General features: G+C 44.2%; 1 protein-coding gene across 1 annotated transcript; it reads left to right on the top strand.

The window, feature by feature from the left end:
- Window positions 1-26: 26 nt before the first annotated feature.
- On the top strand, window positions 27-20742 carry DYNLRB1 (dynein light chain roadblock-type 1). Its single transcript, XM_030309752.1, has 4 exons — window positions 27-126; window positions 8174-8249; window positions 15329-15496; window positions 20384-20742. The coding sequence occupies exons 1-4, from the start codon at window positions 124-126 to the stop codon at window positions 20425-20427; spliced, it is 291 nt and encodes a 96-aa protein (XP_030165612.1). The 5' UTR covers window positions 27-123; the 3' UTR covers window positions 20428-20742.
- The last annotated feature ends 136 nt before the right edge of the window (window positions 20743-20878 follow it).

Genomic DNA, 20878 nt, shown 5'->3' with positions numbered 1-20878 from the left:
TCCCACGCTGGGTCCTGGTAGGCTCTCGGAGCTGTCCGTTTTGACAGGGTGTTGTGCGCAGGCGCGAAAGGTACCGGGACTGGGCTGAGTGCCGGGGTCGCGGAGCTACTGGATCGGTCGGAGATGGTGAGTGTCTGTCTAGAGCTTGTGGTTGGTGGCCGCAGGGTGGTCGAGTACGACCGCCCACCACCCTGCGTCTAGCCTTCCATTCTCTGGGGTCGTCTCAGAGTGCCGGGCTGGGAATCCGCGGGCCGGGGCGGGGCCGGACCCCAACTGACTGGAGGACGGAACCCGGGCAGCGCGGGCCTCGAGACCCGGACTGGGGACCGAGGGGACCGAGGCGGGGCCACCGGTCTCGCAGGCTCCTGACCGGAAGCGGGAGCTCGGGCCTCGGCAAGGGTCTGAGAGAGAGGGGGAGGCCAGCCGAGAGGCCCTTACAGTTTAGAGTCCTGGGCCTTGTAGCGCGATAACAATAACGATAAGGTTTCCTGGAAGCTTAATTTGTGTTCGACGCTGCTAAGCGCTTTACGTATTTTGGCTTTCCTCCTCACCACAGTTCTGTGAGGTAGGTACGACCATTATCCCCATTTGACATACTTGAAAGCTAAAGCCGAGTGAAACTAAATGCCTTCTCTTAGGAAATGGCGGAGGTTGATTTGAACCCCAGAAGCTTGATTGACACCTTTCTGTCCCTGTGGTTCTTTCGAGCGTCTGGGATTTGGTGCATGAATCAAACCGGCGGGGTCCACCCTTGGGCATCCCAAAGCGTTGCTGGCGGGAACTGTGTGGGCTCTTTATGACTTTATTGGTTTGTTTTCTCATGTTTTTAATCCTCCCGACTTGGGGAAACTTGAAAAGACTTATTAAATGTGAAATCAAAAATCTTATTTAAAAACCGTAAAACCCACAGGAAAAATTGAAAAGGAGAAAGGAACAGTGCCATGACCTAAAGGCAAGCACTTATAATTAGACATTTGTCTAGTCTTTCTGTCTTCAGCTTTCCTTTAATATAGTTTAGCTCCTACTAAATGTACAGTTGTGGTCTCGGCTTTTTTCATTTATTATTACACCACAAAGAATATGATTACATCACTAAAAACATGTAATGTTTCAAACATATGTAACTTTAAAACTGTAAAGAAAAATTTTAACAGATAATACCCGCAACACAGTAAAAACAATAATCTGAAAGGATCTAACTGAAAAATAAATCTCCCACCCAACCCTGACCCCTAGCCTTTGTCTCCAGAGTTGAAAGTTCTTTATATATCAACAGGCATGTATATGCTCCCTCTTTTTCTGACACAAATGGTGGCTTACTGCAACCTGTACCATGCTATTGTGTGTTTATACTCATGAAAACAAAACATATTTAGACGCACGTTTTAACCAATTCAGGCATATCAAGTATATTGAAGCATGTAATGCAAAAAGTACGTGAAGTACCTATCTCACACCCCTATGATGTGTGCCAACAACTGTTGGCATTTGGCTGTTTTCTTCTAGGTTTGATTAGTGCATAACCACATGTACACATAAGCTTGTTTATCACATGAAACTGGAACATACATGTTTCTACATATTAAGTTTACTTTAGGCTATATATAGAGAGAGAGATCTCCTGCAGCTTACTCTGTTCACTTAAAAATATCAAACATTTTTCCATGGCAATATATACAAATCTTTATTCTTTTTAAGGATTGTATGATATTCCATTGCAGTATATATACATTTAGGTGATTTACAGTTTTCCACTCTAGACAGTTTTGCAGTAACTATTGTCTTTTTGTGTATGTGTGTGTGCTCATGCTAGTGTTTTATGTAGTGTTTATGGAGGATATAGGGTAGATTCCTAGAAGTGCTACTTCTGGCATCCATAGTTTAGTTTGGTAGAAACTGCCAAATTGCCCTTTTTATGGTGATATAAAAATCATCCATAATTCTATCTAGTCTTACTCCACCACACAACTATTTTCAACTCTGTATGTTCTCCTTCCTCTTGGTTCACATATGCATATTTTTCAAGATGTACATTCTATTCTTTTTTGTTTTAGTATCCAAAGACATTGAACCTTGTTGCTACATCATCTTTGTGATGAATTCTTTTTAGTGACTGCATAATAGTAAAATAGTTGTACCATAATTTGACAAACCATTCCCCCTGGCATACGTTTGGGTTGCTTCTAACTCTTCATTAGTAGAGGTAATGATGTGATGAGTATTTCTGTATATGTAGAGTTTTTGTTCTGTTATGTTATGTTATGTTATGTTATGTTATGTTATGTTATGTTATGTTATGTTATGTTATTTTAGAGAGCACAAGGCAGGGGAGGGGCAGAGGGGAAGAGAGAATCTTAAGCAGTCTCCACATTCCAACATGGAGCCAGATGGATGGCTTAATCCCACAACCCTGGGATGGGGACCTGAGCCGAAATCAAGAGTCAGACACTTTAATGACTGAGTCACCCAGGTGCCCCTGTTTTTCTTTCTGAAAAATTTAGATTATTTCCTTAGGAGAAATTCTCAGGAAAAGAATTTCTGAGGCCACTGGACCAACACACTTATGGGTCTTGCAGTAGTGTTGTCCTGTGGCTTTACCAAAAGGTCAGATTGCCTTTGTACCAGGTTTGCCATAACTGACAGCATTTAAAAAGATACTTCAGCATTGCTATAATTTTTCATTTTTTTATTTATAGGAAACAGTGAACATTTTTCTGTATGGTTGTATTTTCTCTTAGGTGTATTTTTTACTAGTATCCTTTTGGTCCACTTAACTTTTACAACACCCAGTGCTCATCACAAGTGCCCACTTAACTTTTAGATTTTTTTTTTTTAAGCTTATTTATTTACTGTGAGAGAGAGCATGAGCACGGGAGGGGCAAAGAAAGAGCGAGAGAGGGAATCCCAAGCAGATAGTGCAGAGCCCTACACAGAGCTCAATCTCATGAACCATGAGACCATGACCTGAGCCAAGATTGAGTCGACGCCCAACTGACCGAGCCATCCAGGCGCTAGACTTTCTATTTTTCTTAGTCATTTTGTATGATATTTTGGAATTACTCTTTTGTTATATCAGATGCACATGTTTTTCTGTCCTTTTGATTCATTTTTGTTTTATACAAATTAAAATGTTTATGCTTAGTAGTCAGATTGGTCACGGTTTCTTTGTTAACTATTTGCTTCAGATAGTTATTGCTACTAGGCTGAACAAGTAATCCTGGAGTTTTACTGCTATTTGTTTTTCCATCTGTCAGCAACATGCACCTGGGAACTAAAGAACATACAGACACCCATGTTAGTAGTACCTACTACCCAGGATGCTGAGGATACCAGTTGGGCTCTCTCTAGGACAGGAAGTTGGAGATGTAAGTCAACCCTGGGGGACTGCATATCCAGTCAGATATTTCTGATACCAGTTGGCTAGCTCTGCAGAAACAACAAACTTTGAGCTAGAGGTGGCATGACTGGGATGCCTGCCTAGGACTATCCTTTCCCATCTGTAAATGTCCCTGTTTCTGCTTGTGGCTTTGGGGCATCATTTGTTTTTCTTCTTCGCTCTTTTAGGGCTGAACTTGTGGTTTGTTTTAAGCAGTTTCTCCTGAACCCAGGTAGGTAATTGGTGCCCTGTGTCTCCTGGAGACCCCTCTAGACCTCATGGTCCCCACTCATCCAGGCCTAGCCCCATCCTGGTGGTTGGGGTCAAGTTGGAAAAGCTTTTCTCTAGTCTTACAGAAAACTATTTTTATTTAATTTGACTATGTAAAAATTTTTAAACTTCTGATTATTGAAGAAAATCAGAAGATTAAGTGAAAAAGGGAGGGAAGTGTAATTTATGTGGACAAAAGTCTAATGTTTCTAACATACGAAGTTTTTGAAAATCAATAGAAATGTGGAAAAAATCAGAAGACTCAAAATGGAGAGATGTAAACAGTAAAGTCCATTTCAACTTCACTGATAATTCTTAAAAATGAAAATAAGTTGACTTTCTGTTGTTATATGATTTGTGCATATCAGATTAGTAAAGAGTCGGAAAACATTGGCAATACCAGTCCTCTTTATTCCTTGAACATGCCAAACTTGTTCCCTGCACTGCTTTTGCTTTCAGTCCTTTGCCTGGAGTGCTCTTCTTTCTCATCATTTAGTTCTTGGCTTAAAGATTACATCCTCAGGTGTTCCTGGTACTAGCCAAAGTAGCATTCTCCTGCACCCTGCCCAGCCCTGTCCCTCTACCCTGCAGTAATCTTGGTTACTTGTTTTTTGAACATCTTTTCACCAGAATGTGAGCTCCCTGAGGGCAAGAACCTTATCAGTTGTGGTCAGTGGTATATTCAGCTCTTCTCTTGACCTGCTACAGATCTTTGGGCAAAACTCTTCTTTCTGAATCTCCATTTCCTCATTGTAAAATGAAGATCATACTAACCACGAAAGGTTCAGATGAGAGAGGTGTCGGAAAACATTTATCCCAGTATCTGATCTACTGAGCAGGTCAATGCATAATTGGTGTGTTTACTTTTTAAGAAGCCAGATCTCAGTGGCAGTTTCTCATTAAACTTAGGACCACCTAAACCCTAGCTCTTGTTTATCTTGGGTACTGTAAGGCCATGTCTCCCCTCCTATACTTAAAAAGGTTGATTTTTGTAAAACGTAGTTGTAGAAGTGATTTTTATTTGCTCATTAAGTATTTATTGAGTCTTTATGGTGCTGAATAGTGGGATTATAAAGTCTAGGTCCCTGTTCCTGGGGTGCTTTGGGTTTAGCACACAGATAGTTACATCCCACTGTAGTAAGTGCTGTGAAGGTGAGGTGCCAAGGGTGCCCAGAAGAGGCGCAGGAGGCTCATGAGTTGAGTCCAGAGAGCTGGGAGTTAGTTACATCAAGCAGTGAGTCAGGGAGAAAAGGTTGCTTCCTTCAGAGAGAGCAGCACAGGCCAGGGCCCAGACAGGCCGTGCTTGCCCCCTGCAGTCTTTTCTCCACATAGCAACCGGAGCCATTCTTTTGAAACAGATCTTGTCATTCCTCATGTCAGAGCCTGCTAGTGGCTCCCCATATCATCCTCATTAAAAACCATTCATTGCTGTGGTCTACCAAGCCCACTGAAATCTAATCTGACCATGGCTGCCTCTCTGATCTCTCTCATCTGGTCACCTGCTGCTCACTGCACTTCAGCCACACTGGTTCCTTTGAGCCCTGGAACACGCTATCTCAGGGCTCTTGTATTTGCTCTTCACATTGCCTGGAACACTCTCCCTAGAAATCCACATTAGCTCCCTCGTTTTCTTCAGATCTCTACTCAACTATCACCTTATAGAGGACTTTGCTGACACTTATTTAAAATTGCCATCAGTCCTTGCATTCCAGATGCCCCTTCCCTACTATATCTGACATTTGTACTTCACTTATTTCTTTGTTTAATGTCTGCTCTTCCCTCCATGTCAGCTTCATGAAGGCATGGGTTTTTTGTTAGATTTTGTTCACTACAGCATCCCCAGACCTAAAACAATGTCTGGCACATAGAAGGTACCCATATACCTGAAGTGGGGCTGAAGTATAACAGTCATGAAATAATTCATCTTTTTCATTTCAGCCCCACTTTGTAGTCTCCAGGGGATATTTCAGACCTCTATTCTGACATCTTTGATTTTAGCTTTCTTTCCCTTCTCTAGGTTGATTGCAGATTGGCTGGGCTGTCGATGTTGAGTGTGTCAGAGCCCTGTGGTCTCCATGTTAGAGATCTCTTTCTTGGATGCACGGAGAAGGGTTAAAAATGTTTTTAAGTAGAAACAACATATTAGAAGAAAAAGAGTCTGTTTTGAAAAAAAAAAAAGAAGAAAGAAAACCTTATCTATAATTTCCTGCTCTCAATGTGGCTCTTATTTTTTTCAAAGTCCTAACTCTCTGATTTTTTTTAATGTTTTTATTTATTTTTGAGAGAAAGAGAACGAGCTAGGGAGGGGCAGAGAGAGAGAGGGAGACACAGAATCCAAAGCAGGCTCCAGGCTCTGAGCTGTCAGCACAGAGCCCAAAGTGGGGCTTGAACTCACGGATGGTGAGATGACAACTTGAGCCAAAGTCAGACGTTTAACCAACTGAGCCACCCAGGCACCCCCTAACTCTCTAATTTTCATATGGTTGCCATCATCAAGCACTTTATTTTTGCATTTTAGCTGCTTTCACTTAATGTTATGTCATACTTTTGTGGTGGTATAAATATTCTGATCACCATTGTTATTTTTGTGTGTTAAATTCGTATGAATGGACATTCCATTGTTTATTTGGCTTTTTTTTTCCTAATGATTGGGCATTTTTGGCTCTTTCTACTTTTTGCTACTGCAAGGTGTCACTGCAATATTGTTGTATTCTTCCTTTAAGTTATTTCCTTAGGATGAATTTCAGGAAAGTTACCAGGTCAGGTTGAGTACTGTGTAATATTTACCACTATCACACTTTACCCCTCCTCTCCAGAATAGCACTTAATAGGAGCTCAGTGAAAGTCTGTTGAATGAATTATGACCTCATACATGCATGACCCATTACATTGTACTCAAATCCACAGAGCTAGCCCTGTCCTTTTACCCAGGCTCCAGATTTATGAGGCTTCAGGCTATTTGCCATTTTGTAGGAAGAACTTGTTTGCCCTTCTCTCCAGCATTTGAGTATTCTTATATCATTGGGGAGTGGGTGGTAGTGACTGGATTGTCAGTCTTATGCCTACTAGAAAAACAATACTTCATTGTGCTATGTCCATCTACTGTTTAGAAGCTCCTCCTCTTCAGGCCAACCCATTAGCCCTTGGGGGTGGGGAACCACTTTTTTTAGGCGGATGGAGCCTCTGTTTTCAACATAGTCCCAACTCAGCCTTTGAGTAGCTTCTGACTGGATTCTGGACCTGTCTGGAAGGAGCCTCCTAAAAACAAGCACACTTGAAGGCCAGTTTCCATCCACAGAAACAGGCGCAGTTCAGTTAAGCAGCTGTTTATTGAGCACCTAACTCTGCAGAGCATTGTAGAAACTCTAAGTAAACCAGTACCTAATGCATTTCTAGTCAAGAGCTTGGGGAGTCAGAAATGGGCAGACTCCCCTGAGTTGAGGATCAGTAAAAGCTTCATGGATGAGGTGATGTCTTAAATGGCCTAGAAGAATTTGTTGGATTTCTTTGTTAGGGTAAAAAAGATGTAGAGATAGGTATGGGAATGGAGATGGAGAGTTGAAGGAAAGGTAAAAGAGATAGGAGTGATCATATAGAAAGCCTGGCATGGCAGGGTGAGGACCCAAATGCCATGTGCTAGTTTCTGGAGAATCAGGATTAATGAGCCCCTTCCCCAGGCTGTGTGCCATGTGTTACACTCTCAGATGCTAGCTTATTAAGTCACTGAATTTATCCTCATGGTGTTAGAGCAAATACTTGGTGCCCTGGAAGAGACAAGCGACATGCGCTCAGGGAATCAGAAAAGACTGTTTATTTCGCACCGGTGCCAGCCCAGCAGAGTCACCTCCAAAGCCTGAGCCCCGAACTTTGGCATCAGCCTTCTTTTATGGTTGGGATGGTAAGAGGTTGAGAGACAAAAGAAAAAGGGGAGGGGGCACTTATCAGTGGTGCTCTGCAGGCAGTTGGTGGAGGCAGAAAGCAAGTAAGATCATGGAAGCCAAAAGCATGCAAAGGGAGTATCCAGCCACAGACATGTGACTGGCCCTTTGTATCTTGTTTTTACTAGCTTTTCTTCTCAATGGAGTCACTTTTCTTCTTTAGAATGTTTTCAGTTGTGCTGTTTGGGCCACAAGTGACAACTTAGTCCTCTTCCTGTTAAGACACCACTGTTTGGGTTTTTTTCAAATCACTAGAGTCCTTTCCTAAGGTGCACCAAATATGTGAGTCATGGATGCCTCTATACTCCAAGAATGGTATTTATATTCTGCTCCCAAACAGCTAAGCAGGGAGGGAAAATAGTGCCTGATAGGCAAAGGGCCTGGAGTAGCCCCGCCCCATGCTGGGGTTTAAGTGCTGGAAATGGCCTAGGGACCACTCCGAACAAGCCTGGGGGCTTTGAGGAGGTGCCTAGTGCCTGGGTGTTGTTTGTTATTGGAAGACAAATATATGATTCATTTGCCAGGAGTGTGAGGGAATTAATCCAGTCTTACTGGCCCTTCTTAACTTTGGTCTTGTTCTCTCTGGCAGGCAGAGGTGGAAGAGACACTGAAGCGACTTCAGAGCCAGAAGGGAGTACAGGGAATCATCGTGGTGAACACAGAAGGTACCCCCTCCCTTTGGCTATGACCTGCACGCAGGCAGACCCCCAGAAAACAGCCCAAATACAGCCTGACACTGTTTACTAAGCCCCTTCATGTATGGGATCTAATTTTTACCCTTTTTAAAACATTTCCAGGGGTGCCTGGGTGGCTCAGTTGGTTAAGCATCTGACTTTGGCTCAGGTCACGATCTCACTGTTCGTGAGTTCGAGCCCCGCGTCGGGCTCTGTGCTGACTGCTCAGAGCCTGGAGCCTGTTTCGGATTCTGTGTCTCCCTCTCTCTCTGACCCTCCCCCGTTCATGCTCTGTCTCTCTCTGTCTCAAAAATAAATAAACATTAAAAAAAATTAAAAAAAAAAAAGTAAGCAATCAGTGTACTTCATTAAATAAATAGAACACAACAGACTTTAAAAAATAAATAAATAAAAAATAAATAAATAAATAAAACATTTCCAGTGTCCCAGCACTGTAGTTGGAATTCCAAAGTTTAAAAAAGTAAAAATTCACTCAGTCCCACTGCCCTAACAGATCATACTTTTTAATGTGCCATGCTTTTTTTTAGCCCTTGTACAGGTATGTCTTCTCTTACTCTTTTGCATGTTTATTCATGAGGTTGTTTTTTGGCTTTTTTCCTTCATAATTTACATGACCAAATTTTTTAACTACCAGTTCAATGTTTATCAGACATCCCCCATTTATATTGTTTCTACTTTTTAAAAAAGTTTTTTATTTATTTTGTGTGTGAGAGACAGAGAAAAAAAACGCAAGTTGAGGAAGGGCAGAGAGGGAGAGAGAGAATCCCAAGCAGTCTCTGCACCATCAGCACAGAGATAGATGTGGGGCTCGAACCCACAAAAACTGTGAGATTATGACCTGAGCCAAAATCAAGAGTCGGATGCTCAACCAACTGAGCCATTTAAGTGCCAGGCGTCCCTCTACTTTTTTTTTTTTTTTTTTAAGTAAACTCTACCCATAGTGTGGGGCTCAAACTCATGACCCAGAGATCAAGAGTCACATGCTCTACCGACTGAGCCAGCCAGGCACCCCTGTTTCTGCTTTTTTGCTAGATAATACTCTGGCCTATAGCTTTTCCCTCCTCTTCTATAGCATTTTTTTTTAAACATCCCAAAGAGTACAGTTACTATTTCCCAAGCTACGATGGACTAACATTTATCACACACTTGTTTCATGCCAGGCCACAGGCTGGTGCTTTATAAACATATTGTTTCATTTGTTCCATAAGGCAGCCCTGTTGTCTCCATTTTGTAGTGGAGAACATGGAGTCTAGACATTTAATTGATTTGCCTGCCATTACAGAGCCAAGGTTTCATTCCAAGTCTGTCTGAATGCACTTGCATTCTCATACACTGTACTGTGAAGGATCAGAGTAGCTGCTGGTCTGTGGCCCAGGCCATGCCCAGGGTTGGCCCAGCTGGGCTCCCCTGATCAGCGTTTAGTCAACTCTGATTTGTTTGGGACTTCTTGAGAGCCCTGCGTGGATACGTTATCATTCTAGGCCTTGTTTTTAGAAAGGGGAGAATTCTCAATAATGCCTACGTAATAGAGCAAAATGAAAGTCATCAAGAATGAAAAAGTGAAAGTGGCATGTCCTCAGAATATTGTTTTCCAGGGGTGTCTGGGTGGCTCAGTTGGTTAGGTGTCCAACTTCGGCTCAGGTCATGGTCTCGTGGTTTGTGGGTTCAAGCCCTACATGAGGCTCTGCGCTGACAGCTCAGAGCCTAGAGCCTGCTTTGGATTCTCTCTCTCTCTCTCTCTCTCTCTCTGCCCCTCCCCCACTTGTGCGCGCTCTCTCTCTCTCTCTCTCTCTCTCTCTCAAAAATTAATAAACATTAAAAATTAAAAAAAGAAAATAAAAGAATATTGTTTTCCAGGGTACCTGGGTGGCTCAGTCGGTTGAGCATCTGACTCTTGATTTCGGCTCAGGTCATGGTCCCAGGGCTGTGGTATCGAGCCCCACCTCATGCTCCATGCTGCTCGTGGAGCCTCCTTTGGGGTTCTCTCTCTCCCTCTGCCCCTCTCCCCCACTCACACTGAGGCTTCTGTGTTCTTTTTCTCTAAAATAAAAGTTAAGGGGGTGCCTGGGTGGCGCAGTCGGTTAAGCGTCCGACTTCAGCCAGGTCACGATCTCGCGGTCCGTGAGTTCGAGCCCCACGTCGGGCTCTGGGCTGATGGCTCAGAGCCTGGAGCCTGTTTCCAATTCCGTGTCTCCCTCTCTCTCTGCCCCTCCCCCCGTTCATGCTCTGTCTCTCTCTGTCCCAAAAATAAATAAACGTTGAAAAAAAAATTTAAAAAAAATAAAATAAAATAAAAGTTAAAAAAAAAAAAAAAATGTTGTTTTCCAAGTTGTCAGACCCTGGCCAGCCTAGAACTAGGCAGTACATGCTCTCCAGCTTTGTCAGACTCTAATTATACCCTGCAATCGAAGCAGGCAGCATGGTGGGAGCCCTCAGGACATTGTGGAAGCAGGTGCAGGTCCCAGTTCAAGTTTGCCACTGATCAGCTGGAGGACCTGGCACTTCCTCTTCCCCTCTTCAGACCTCAACTGCCATAAGTGGAATGGTTGATCGAGGTAGTTTCTTCTGGGTGTTTCTTACTCCAAGACCTAAAAGACCATTTGTGTATCACCCAGAGAGAGACTTTCTTCTTTCTTGGACTGGACATTTTTTTTAAGTTTACTTATTTTTGCGAAAGAGAGCAAGAGTGAGCATGCACACTCAGTGGCAGGGCAGAGAGAGGAGACAGAGGATACAAAGCAGGCTCCATGCTGACAGCAGAGATCCCAATTCAGGGCTCGAACTCACGAACCATGAGATCATGACCTGAGCCAAAGGCAGACACTTAACTGACTGAGCCTCCCAGGTGCCCCTTGGACTGGACATTTTTGACCCCAAATGGGTAGGGAACGGCTCCCGGGGTTGTTCCCCAAATGGGGAGGGAACAGGCCTCCATCAGTATTTGCAAACCACAACCTTCATTCTTACCTTAAAATGGTCTCAAAACTTGAGCTTTTTCATTGGGAAAATAGAGCCTCAACTGCTTACCTTTTGGATACTAATGAGCACTTCTTTTTCATAAACAAATGTGGCAATATTGCCTAGTGACTAAGAATATAGAACACAGAACCAGACTGCGTAGGTTTGAATCCTGACTCTACTTATCAGATGTGTGATCTTGGGCTAGTCATTTAACCTTTCTGTTCCAGTTTCCTCACCTGTAAAATGTGGATAATTATACTACCTTCCAGGGAAGCTTTTAGAACAGTACCTGATGTATAGTAAATGCCATATAAATGTTAAAATTATCATGTGTATGTATTTATTTTTAATTTGTGTCCCATTCACAGAGCTCCCACTTTAGTCCTCATTTACATTTCACACAGTGCCCCTGCCAGGCAGGGGTATTGCCCATTTTTCATATGAGAAACCCAGAGCTGATGACCTGCCCAAGGTCAGCCAACTGTGAATGGAGATGGTCAGAACTCACTGCTCTATAGAGCCTTTAAGCTTTCTGGAGGCTTCCATTAAGGATGATTAGTTAGGGGGGTGCCTGGGTAGGTCAGTCAGTCGAGCATCTGACTTCAGCTCAGGTCATGATCTCGCCGATCCCAAGTTCGAGCCCCGCGTTGGGCTCTGTGCTGACAGCTCAGAGCCTGGAGCCTGTTTCGGATTCTGTCTCTCTCTCTCTCTCAAAAATAAACAGTTAAAAAAAAAAAAAAAAAAAGGATGATTAGTTAAGGATTCCTATTATCCCCTGTAGGGTTTTCCTACCCCCATAATTCAACTCAGGGGCCTCTTCTTGCAGGATGCCTTTCCTGATCACTCCAGTCCAGACTGATTGCTTTTGGCCCTGAACTCATGACACACCCTTATCCTAGTCACTTGCCAAACACCTGCCACTACCTTTTGACTTCTCTGAGTTGGCCATATTTAACTGTTTCACAATAAAAATGTGAATTTAAGCAAAATTGCCAAGAACTTAAGGAATATTTCATTCCATTTGTACCTGGTCAGACCACCTGCCATCTTCTGCTGCTACCCACATGGGGCAACATAAAAGACTCAAATGTGTAAGCTTCATGAGGTTAGAAATTTGTCTCTTGTGTTCACTACTGTATCCCCAGCACCTAGAACAATGTTGACATGTAGTTGGTGCTTAATAAATAGTAGTCCCCCCACACACCTTGTCTGTGGTTGGGGGGGGGTACATTCCAAAACCCCCAGTGGATGCCTGAAACCGGGATAGTACCCAACCCTATGTACACTGTGGTTTTTTCCTACATGTACACACTTGTGATAAAGTTAAATTAGTAAATTAGGCACAGTAAGAGGTTAACAATAATAGTAAACAACTATAACACTATACTATAATAAAAGTTAGGTGAATATGGTCTCTCTCAAAATATCGTATTATACTGTATTCACCCTTCTTGGGATGATGTGAGATGATAAAATTGCCTACGTGATGAAACGAAGTCAGGTGAATGACATACAGGCATTGTGACGTAGTGGTAGGCCACTGTTGACCTGATCAGGAGAATCATCTGCTTTCAGACCAGAGTTGATGCAGGTAACCAAAACCATGGAAAGTGATACCGCAGATAAGGTGAGGGGCTACTGCCTCTGTTAAATATTGTTAATGTTCTTTATTGTTGATTGATGAGGCTGGGTTTGGTGGGAATATCTGGTTATACAACTTTGGTCTTGACAGATCTGAGCCCCAGGTTAGAAATCCTGCTCCCTTGTGACCAGCTACTTCTGCAGAGTGCACAGTCCCAATTTGTAAAGGAAGAAGCTTGAAGCAGGCGACCTAATCATTAGGCTATCTTTGAGATGTCCGCAGTTCTGACACTGTCTGAATCTGGGCTTAATCTCTTATCCTTATTTGAAATTCTCCCCAGTTTTGGTCCCTGTTCTGCCCCCTCACCACCTCTAATGTTTTTTTTTGTTTTTAAAGTGAGCCATCAAGTAGTTTCTTGTCTCCTTCATACACCTCTCACTTAGTAGAAATGTGATAAAAATCATGACAGTATTTGAATTGCTGAAAGAAGCCCTTGAGAGCACTCATTTGTCACCAGCAATAAATGCTTAATGGAGTCTCTTTAAGGACAATGGTGAGTGTAGCAGACCTGGTCCTGACCCCCAGGAGGCTTATAGTCATAATGATCACTTCCATAATGGTGAGGTGTCAAACTCCAAAGAAAATGCTCCAAAGGAAAATCATGTGGGATGGTAAAATGGGGGCATTGACCACATCTGGGGCTGGGTAGATACACCAGAAAATGGAAACCTGAGGAATCAGTGGGAATCACAAAAGAATGAGGAAGGAAGGAAAGTTCCAGGCAGAGAAACCTGAAAGAAGGTGGCCTTGTGGTATATAAGAAGAGAAGGATAAGAGGTTTGATCATGCAGACTTTGCCAGGCCTTAATACTGGCCCTTCAAGTACCCTGGGTGGGGATGGGATTTATTGTGTGGTGATGTTGATAACAAATCAACATTTATTACATTCATACTCTTTCCTAAATATTCTTAAATGAATTAGCCATATTTAATCCTTACAGCACAAGTATCATTTTACAGATGAAGAAATAGAGGTTTAGGTTAAGTCACATGTCTGAGGCCACATAGCTATGAAGAGACAGAGCCCAGGGTATTTGTCCAGGTCAGAGTTTCTACTCAGTCATCACCGTAGCTGCTCATAGGCCATCCTCGGGAAAGTCCGCTATGAAGTGAGGTCTCCAGGTGCCCTGGTGGGCACATTGTTGTCATCCAGGATCCAGTAGCAGCGCTAGTGATCTAGTCCTCTTGTCCCTTAGCATATGTGCTGCCGAAGCAAGCACCCTCTCGTCCCTTAAAGGCAAGTGATCACTATGGTCTGTCTTCATGACTTCACTTCGCTCAAAGCAGTCTCTCTGACTCAGCTGCCTCTCTTGCCACTATGTCCTCTTCTGCCCAATCTCATGTTCCTGCTCCCTAAGAAGAAAAGATTGGGCCAGTTTTTTGCCACCTGTGAGAAGGCCTGAGGGTGATTGCCTTTGGCCAGTCTTTAAGCTGGTCACTTGTGGGCCAGATCAGCAGGGTTGTCAGCCCCCAAATCTAGCCACTTACGTGTGAGGAGCCATTTGTGCCATATTCCCCACAAGTGCCTGTCAGCTGTGGGCACTTAAGGCCTCCTCATTGGAACCTGCTAATATGTCACGGTGATTCATAGATACCTGATGATTTAGTTGTGTCCTGAGGTGGCTCAGGCTGAGCCCGATTCTTCACCTCCATGACAATAGGCACTGTCTAGTAAAAGAGGTCCATTTAATAGTTCATTGCAAGAAAACAATCCTCAAAACAGAAAAGGCTTCGTACACAATGGTGTTCGCTGCTTAGTAATTAAGTAAAAAAATCCAGCCTATGTACCAACAATAGAGGAGTGATTAACTCTGTGGAAGGTCCATTTGTGGGCTCTTTGAAAGCAATAGCAATGCTGTTTACAAGTGTATATGCAGACAGAGAAGCAGGCTTAAATTTGAGGGGCACAATCATGTGTATAGACAATGTGTTTACAACTGGGCCCAAAGCCTCCATTGGTGGGAACTGGATCAAAACACTAGAGATGGTAATGTCTTGGCACAAGCTGACCTTTTTCTTCTTCCTACTTTTCAATATTTACCAATTTGTAAGAGCTGCCCTCCTTGTTCAGGTTCTAAATGTTCTGAATGATAGTCTCTCCTTTAATTGCTAGAAGCCAGTCAAGACAGTGCCAAGAAAAGAGGAACCCAGCAGCAGAGTCCACAGGCCTACATTTGAATCCTAGCCCCACTGCTTATCTGCTGTGTGACCGCTCAGAGCTTCTGTTGCTTAATTGGCGAGTGAAGATGGTGATACCACCTCCAGAGTAGTTCTGGGGACTGGCACTGCCATAGTTAAAGTGCTCAGCACTGTGCCTGTCAAGCCCTCAGTAAATACTGGCATTGATTGTTAACTGTCAGTCCAGTACTCTTGAATTAAGGGTGCAGTGTTGGGAGCTGGGCAGAAAAGGGCTTCAACATCCTGTTCAGTCTCTGCTCTCCCTCAGGCATTCCCATCAAGAGCACCATGGACAATCCCACCACCACACAGTATGCCAACCTCATGCACAACTTCATCTTGAAGGCCCGGAGCACCGTGCGTGAAATCGACCCCCAGAATGATCTCACCTTTCTTCGAATTCGCTCCAAGAAAAATGAAATTATGGTTGCACCAGGTAAGAGGTCTTCCGTATTCCCACTTGGGAGCAGACTGTCACAGCATATTCTGTGCCGCTTATCAGGAAGGCTTGGCACATTGGTGTCTCCACAGGTGCCATGGAAAGGACTGAAGAGTTGAAGGTTCAGAGGTAATATGCCTCACTGCCTGGCCAGTCTCTGGTTGGCATCCCCAACAAATACTTATTCACTGTGACTCTTAGACCAGACCCTGTACTAGATTCTAGGACACAGAGGGGAATCGTGATCTCATGAAACATAGAGGAAGGTATGATTAGGTCTTCCCAGAAGAGGGAACATTCGAGCTAAATCTAGAAGGCACAAGAAAGAGTGTAAGCAAGTTGGAAGGGTGGGAAAGCTGTGTTTGAAGGAAAAAGAATTTAGTGATTTAAAATTCAAAGCATAAGGTAAAAATACGTACAGTCATTTTATCCTTGAAAAAAAGTTAAATTGCCGACTTCTAAAGTATAGTCCTAGGATGCCAGGGTGGCTCAGTAGGTTAAGCATCGACTTTGGCTCAGGTCATGATCTCACGGTTCATGAGTTCAAGCCCTGCATCGTGCTCCCTGCTGTCAGCACAGAGCCTGCTTTGGATCCTCTGTCTCCCTCTCTTTCTGCCCCTCCCCCTCTCTTGCTCGCTCTTTCTCAAAAATAAACATTAAATAAAGTCAGTCCATCCCTCAGTCCTGTCTTTCTGGGCCCCGTATGGTCAGCTTTTCCTCCAGCATTGGAACAGATTGCTGCTTTTGTTTCTCATGCAGTGCTTGGTCTGCATTTAGGAGCTGTGCGTACAAACAGTACCTGTGCCTTGAGGATCATTTGCACATGATGAGATGCTCCTCCTGGGAGAAGCCCACAAGGACTGGGACCGCAGGAGGGAATATCAGGGCCACCTGTCCCGGCCTACATCACCTCACTCACATTTACAGACTGGGGTGGTAGACAGATTGATTTTCCAGGACTATTTTTATATTGTTTCTTCTCTCCCTCCCTCTGTCTTTTTTGGGTGAGCCACATAGTTGTGAGTGTGCAGGAGTTAGGTGTGCACGCGATGATGCTTGTATAGCTCATCTAGGCCATCAGTATATGTGTATGAAGAAAGAGAGGTAGGACATTTGGTCAAGAGGTGTCAAACACCAAACTCAGCTGTGTGGACTTGACCCTGTGAGAGTTCTAAAGGCAAGAAGGTGGTATGATTGTGACTGGGTTCTAGATGAAGGAGGGAAATAGGGAGGCTAGGGATGCTGAAGGTCCTTGGGCTTGGCTTGGCAACACAAGTGGCAGGGAGGCTGGCTGCAGAATTCTGGAGTAACTTGATGTGGGGTCAGCCACCCAAGTAGCAGAGCAATGTTGGTTCTGTTCCCAAGCCTGTTCTGGCCCAGTTCTGCTACTTGAAAGGATACAAAGGAGAGAACCATTGACCGAGTCACAGGGGCCCACAGTCTCCCTGGGACACTCCCTAGAGGGGTGGGGACAGAGCTGGTTGATAACAGAGAACATAAGATCACTTCAGTGGCATTTATTCCAAAAACATGCCATACACTGTGTATCAGTTTAATCAGTGTCTAATGCATCACTTGCCAACCTATTATGATGCTCTGGTTCTGTGGGGAAAACCAAGATTGCAGCAGACAGAAGCTATTTCCCCTTGAGTGTGACTTTACATCAACCAAAGTCTGAACCCCGATTTCCACATCTGTAAAGCATCAAGTAGAGTATTATACTGCTCTCGTCCCCTGAGACACCCCATTGATTGAGGGGTCGGCTTTGGGTGAGGCAGAAAGGCTCAGAAATATTTGAACTCAGATCCGTCCCAAGATTTCATGTTGTATGGCTACACAAACCTCCACATCCCTAAAAGTTAGGCTAGGAATGGTCTCTGTTGACCCTGTGTGTCAGAGTAGACTTTGTGCCCACATGAGGGCACACGTTGTGAGGCAAAGACAAATGATGTGGTTTCCAAATTCGATTCTCCATGGACAATTTCTCTTGACTTAAAGCTTCTGAGAATGTCTCCTCTGGACCCACAGAGTCATCTGGAAGCTCCTGACTGTCCATTCTCAGCTTGGCTGCAAAGGCATCTTCAACTTGCCCTTAAGGACCCAAAGGCATTCAGAGTTAACGGGTGTAGTTGCTACTTGAGTCCAGGATCGGCAACTCCCACGTTAGAGGTTCTTCTTGGGGTTCACAGGCCCAGAAGCCTCTCAGCCCTGTCAGTGGAGGTGAGGATGGAGTGGCTGGACCCTTCCTAAGCGACACACAGAGGCCTGCAGGGAGGATATGCACACCCTCTCACTCTCACTTGCTCTCTCACTCTCACTTGCTCGCTCACTCTGTCTGACACTCACACTCTGACAGTGCCTCACATTCCTTTATACTGGAGAGGTGTGTGACTTCTTGAGGTTGCCTTCTGAACACCCTCACCACCTCTCCAGCCGTCCTGCTGCTACCAGTGCTCCATCTTGCCTTTTCATTTAGCCAACCAGCCTGCTTATCTGTATTTTAAGTCTGTCTCCCCGCCTACACAGTTCCAAGAGGACAGAGATTTGTAAGAACATAGTATACATTTAACACATAATTGATTAATAAATATATGAATGACTCCCTAGATCTCCCTCCATTGTTGACACCCCACTGTGGGAGTAAGAGGTGGGGTCACCAGTGGGGGTGAGGTCAGGAATGTCTGTGGGACATGGTATTTAGGATGAAAACCAATGATTTGATACCTTGACACACCCACTTTGATATGGCAAAAATACGTGGTGGGGGAGGGGGGGGCGGGGAGGGCAGGGCAGGAGCCTCTAAAGCATTAGGGCCAGAATGCCTTAGGATTTCCGCAGAGCACAAGCCCCACAGGGACAGCCCCCAGCCTAGAACAGGCCTAGTTGCCACATGTTTGAGGTGGGTCCTTCTGAGACTGTAATTAGCACCCCACCCCACACCTTGGGAGCAACTTGGAGGAGCGCTGCCCAGGAAGGAAGTCCACTGTCCCCTTCTTCCACCTCATCTTTCTCGTTGATCAGACTGAGAAGCTGCCTCCCAGACCACAAATAGCAAAGATAGTTTCAGACCGTCTGGCCCTCCATATGTGTACCAAATTTCATCCCATCCTGGCCAAGAATAGCCCATGTGAAAAGACTAAAAAAACAGACTTTGGTTTTCATTTATTAACCTAACTAATATAAAGCCAAGTTAATGCAGCATAATCAAGCTTTAACACTCTGCTTCCCACAAAGCTCTTACAGTGATAGTATAGAATTTAGAGTTTGATTATTTGGAAAAAAGACTCTAGTATTGCTAATTGTGTCTCTTTCTCTTGGTGACTTGTTAATTATTTCTGTTTATATTTTTAAGTGATTTAACTTATACAGATTACTTAGCCATGAAATTATTAATCTTGTAAAATCTGTTTCCTCCTATCTGCAACAGTCTGTTGTCATGGGAAGAAGCAAACTTTAGGCTTGAATCAGCACACACAAAGCAAACAAGGCCAAGGTCCTGCCATTTCTCCCTTGTTCAGCAGAGGGCAGATCAGAAGCGTTCAGTGTTATCTGGGTCAAACCCAGCTAGCTACCTAGCTACCCAGCTTTGCATTTTTCCCTTGGCTTGGGCAAGTCATTTCACTCTCTGAGCCTCAATGAAATGGAAAACACTAGTATCTGTCTCACAGAGTGATTTACTGAGATACCATATGAGAAGGGGTTGGCCCGGGGCTAGGCACATGGAAGCCTTAGTAAATGTTTGGGGTTTGGTTAAGTGGGCAATGTTGAAACACCCTGCTTCTCCAATTTTTGTTTCTATGAGATGAAGAGCAGTCAGGCTCACCCCTGAGAGCTTGGACTAGCTGTGATTTCATGTGGACATTCTTCCTTGCCGGGCTGGATCCCCAGAACTAGAATTGAGATACCTTTGGCTCCATTTGACCTGGTGCCCTTGAAATTTTCCTCATCCAGAAGACTCTTGAAGGCCAGCAGCTGAGCTTGTGACAGAACTGACATTAACCCAAAACCAGTAGGGTTGAGTTTGGAATTCCATTTTTGACACTAACTAGCTGGGTATTCTTAAACCAGTGGTTGTCCCAGAACTTGCGGCATCAGCATCACCTGGGAACTTGTTTTAAAAAATGCAAATTATTGGGGCGCCTGGGTGGCGCAGTCGGTTGGGCGTCCGACTTCAGCTCAGGTCACGATCTCGTGGTCCGTGAGTTCGAGCCCCGCGTCAGGCTCTGGGCTGATGGCTCGGAGCCTGGGGCCTGTTTCCGATTCTGTGTCTCCCCCTCTTTCTGCCCCTCCCCCGTTCATGCTCTGTCTCTCTCTGTCCCAAAAATAAAAAAAAAAAAAATTTTTTTAAATGCAAATTATTTTAACCATCCTGTAATTAAAATTAAAAACCTAATTAAAATTAAAAACCTAATTAAAAATGCAAATTCTTGGGCTCCACTCCAGACCTACTGAATCCAAAGGGCTAGGGATGGGGCCCAGCCCTGCCGGTGATTCAGATGCCCTTTCTTTTGAGAACCACTGCCATAAGCAATTCATTTAAAGTCTTTGAACCTGAGTTTTCCTACCCAGAAAACAGGGGTGATAATCCTACCTCCCTGTCAGTACTGTGAAGATTAGAAAAGAGAATACACTGCAAGGCCCTGCTGCCAGGTAGGAGGAGGGGCTTGCTCTCCAGCAGCCACACCTACCGGAGCCCTACCCCCACCCTCAGGGAAACTTGCAAGTTCATCTTCTGTTTCCCCAGCAGTTGGAAGTAGCCTGAGCATTGATGCTTTTTATTGTTCCCCTCCCCTTTTATGGTTGGTGATTGGATGATTTCCTTTCTAGTGTGTTTTCTCCCATTTTACATTTAGTGATTTATTTTTTCATTTTTCTCTTTTGCAGATAAAGACTATTTCCTGATTGTGATTCAGAATCCAACTGAATAAGCCACTCTCTTGGCTCCGTGCATCATTCCTTAATTTAATAGCCCCCAAGAATAATAATGTTAAGCATGTCAACCAACTGGCAGGTGGAAATCACCTTTGATCCTACTTAGACCAGTCCAGTGACCAAAGTCATCAAAGTCATCCCTCTGCTGGCCAGTCACCCTTGAGTTCTTGGGTGGGCCTTCTTTCCTCATCTCCAGATTTTGGAGCAAGAGCTTTGAGTAGTCCACACCCTGCTTCCTTCTGACCTTCAGCTCACTTTGTCACCCTTGGAAAAGGCTGTTTTTCTTTAACTAAAAATAACTGAAATGCTTACCCTGCTGTGTGTCTTTAAACACTAGGTTGAAAAGGCCTCTCTGCCTCTCTCTTCCTGTGTAATCACGTGGTCTAATTGCTGAGCCCCAGTGCTGCCTCTGGCCGCGATGGCAGATTGTGCCCATGGTTCAGAGAG

Source organism: Lynx canadensis, chromosome A3, assembly GCF_007474595.2.
Source record: "Lynx canadensis isolate LIC74 chromosome A3, mLynCan4.pri.v2, whole genome shotgun sequence".
Classification (NCBI taxonomy): domain Eukaryota; kingdom Metazoa; phylum Chordata; class Mammalia; order Carnivora; family Felidae; genus Lynx; species Lynx canadensis.
This window is presented reverse-complemented; position numbering and strand designations above follow the sequence as displayed.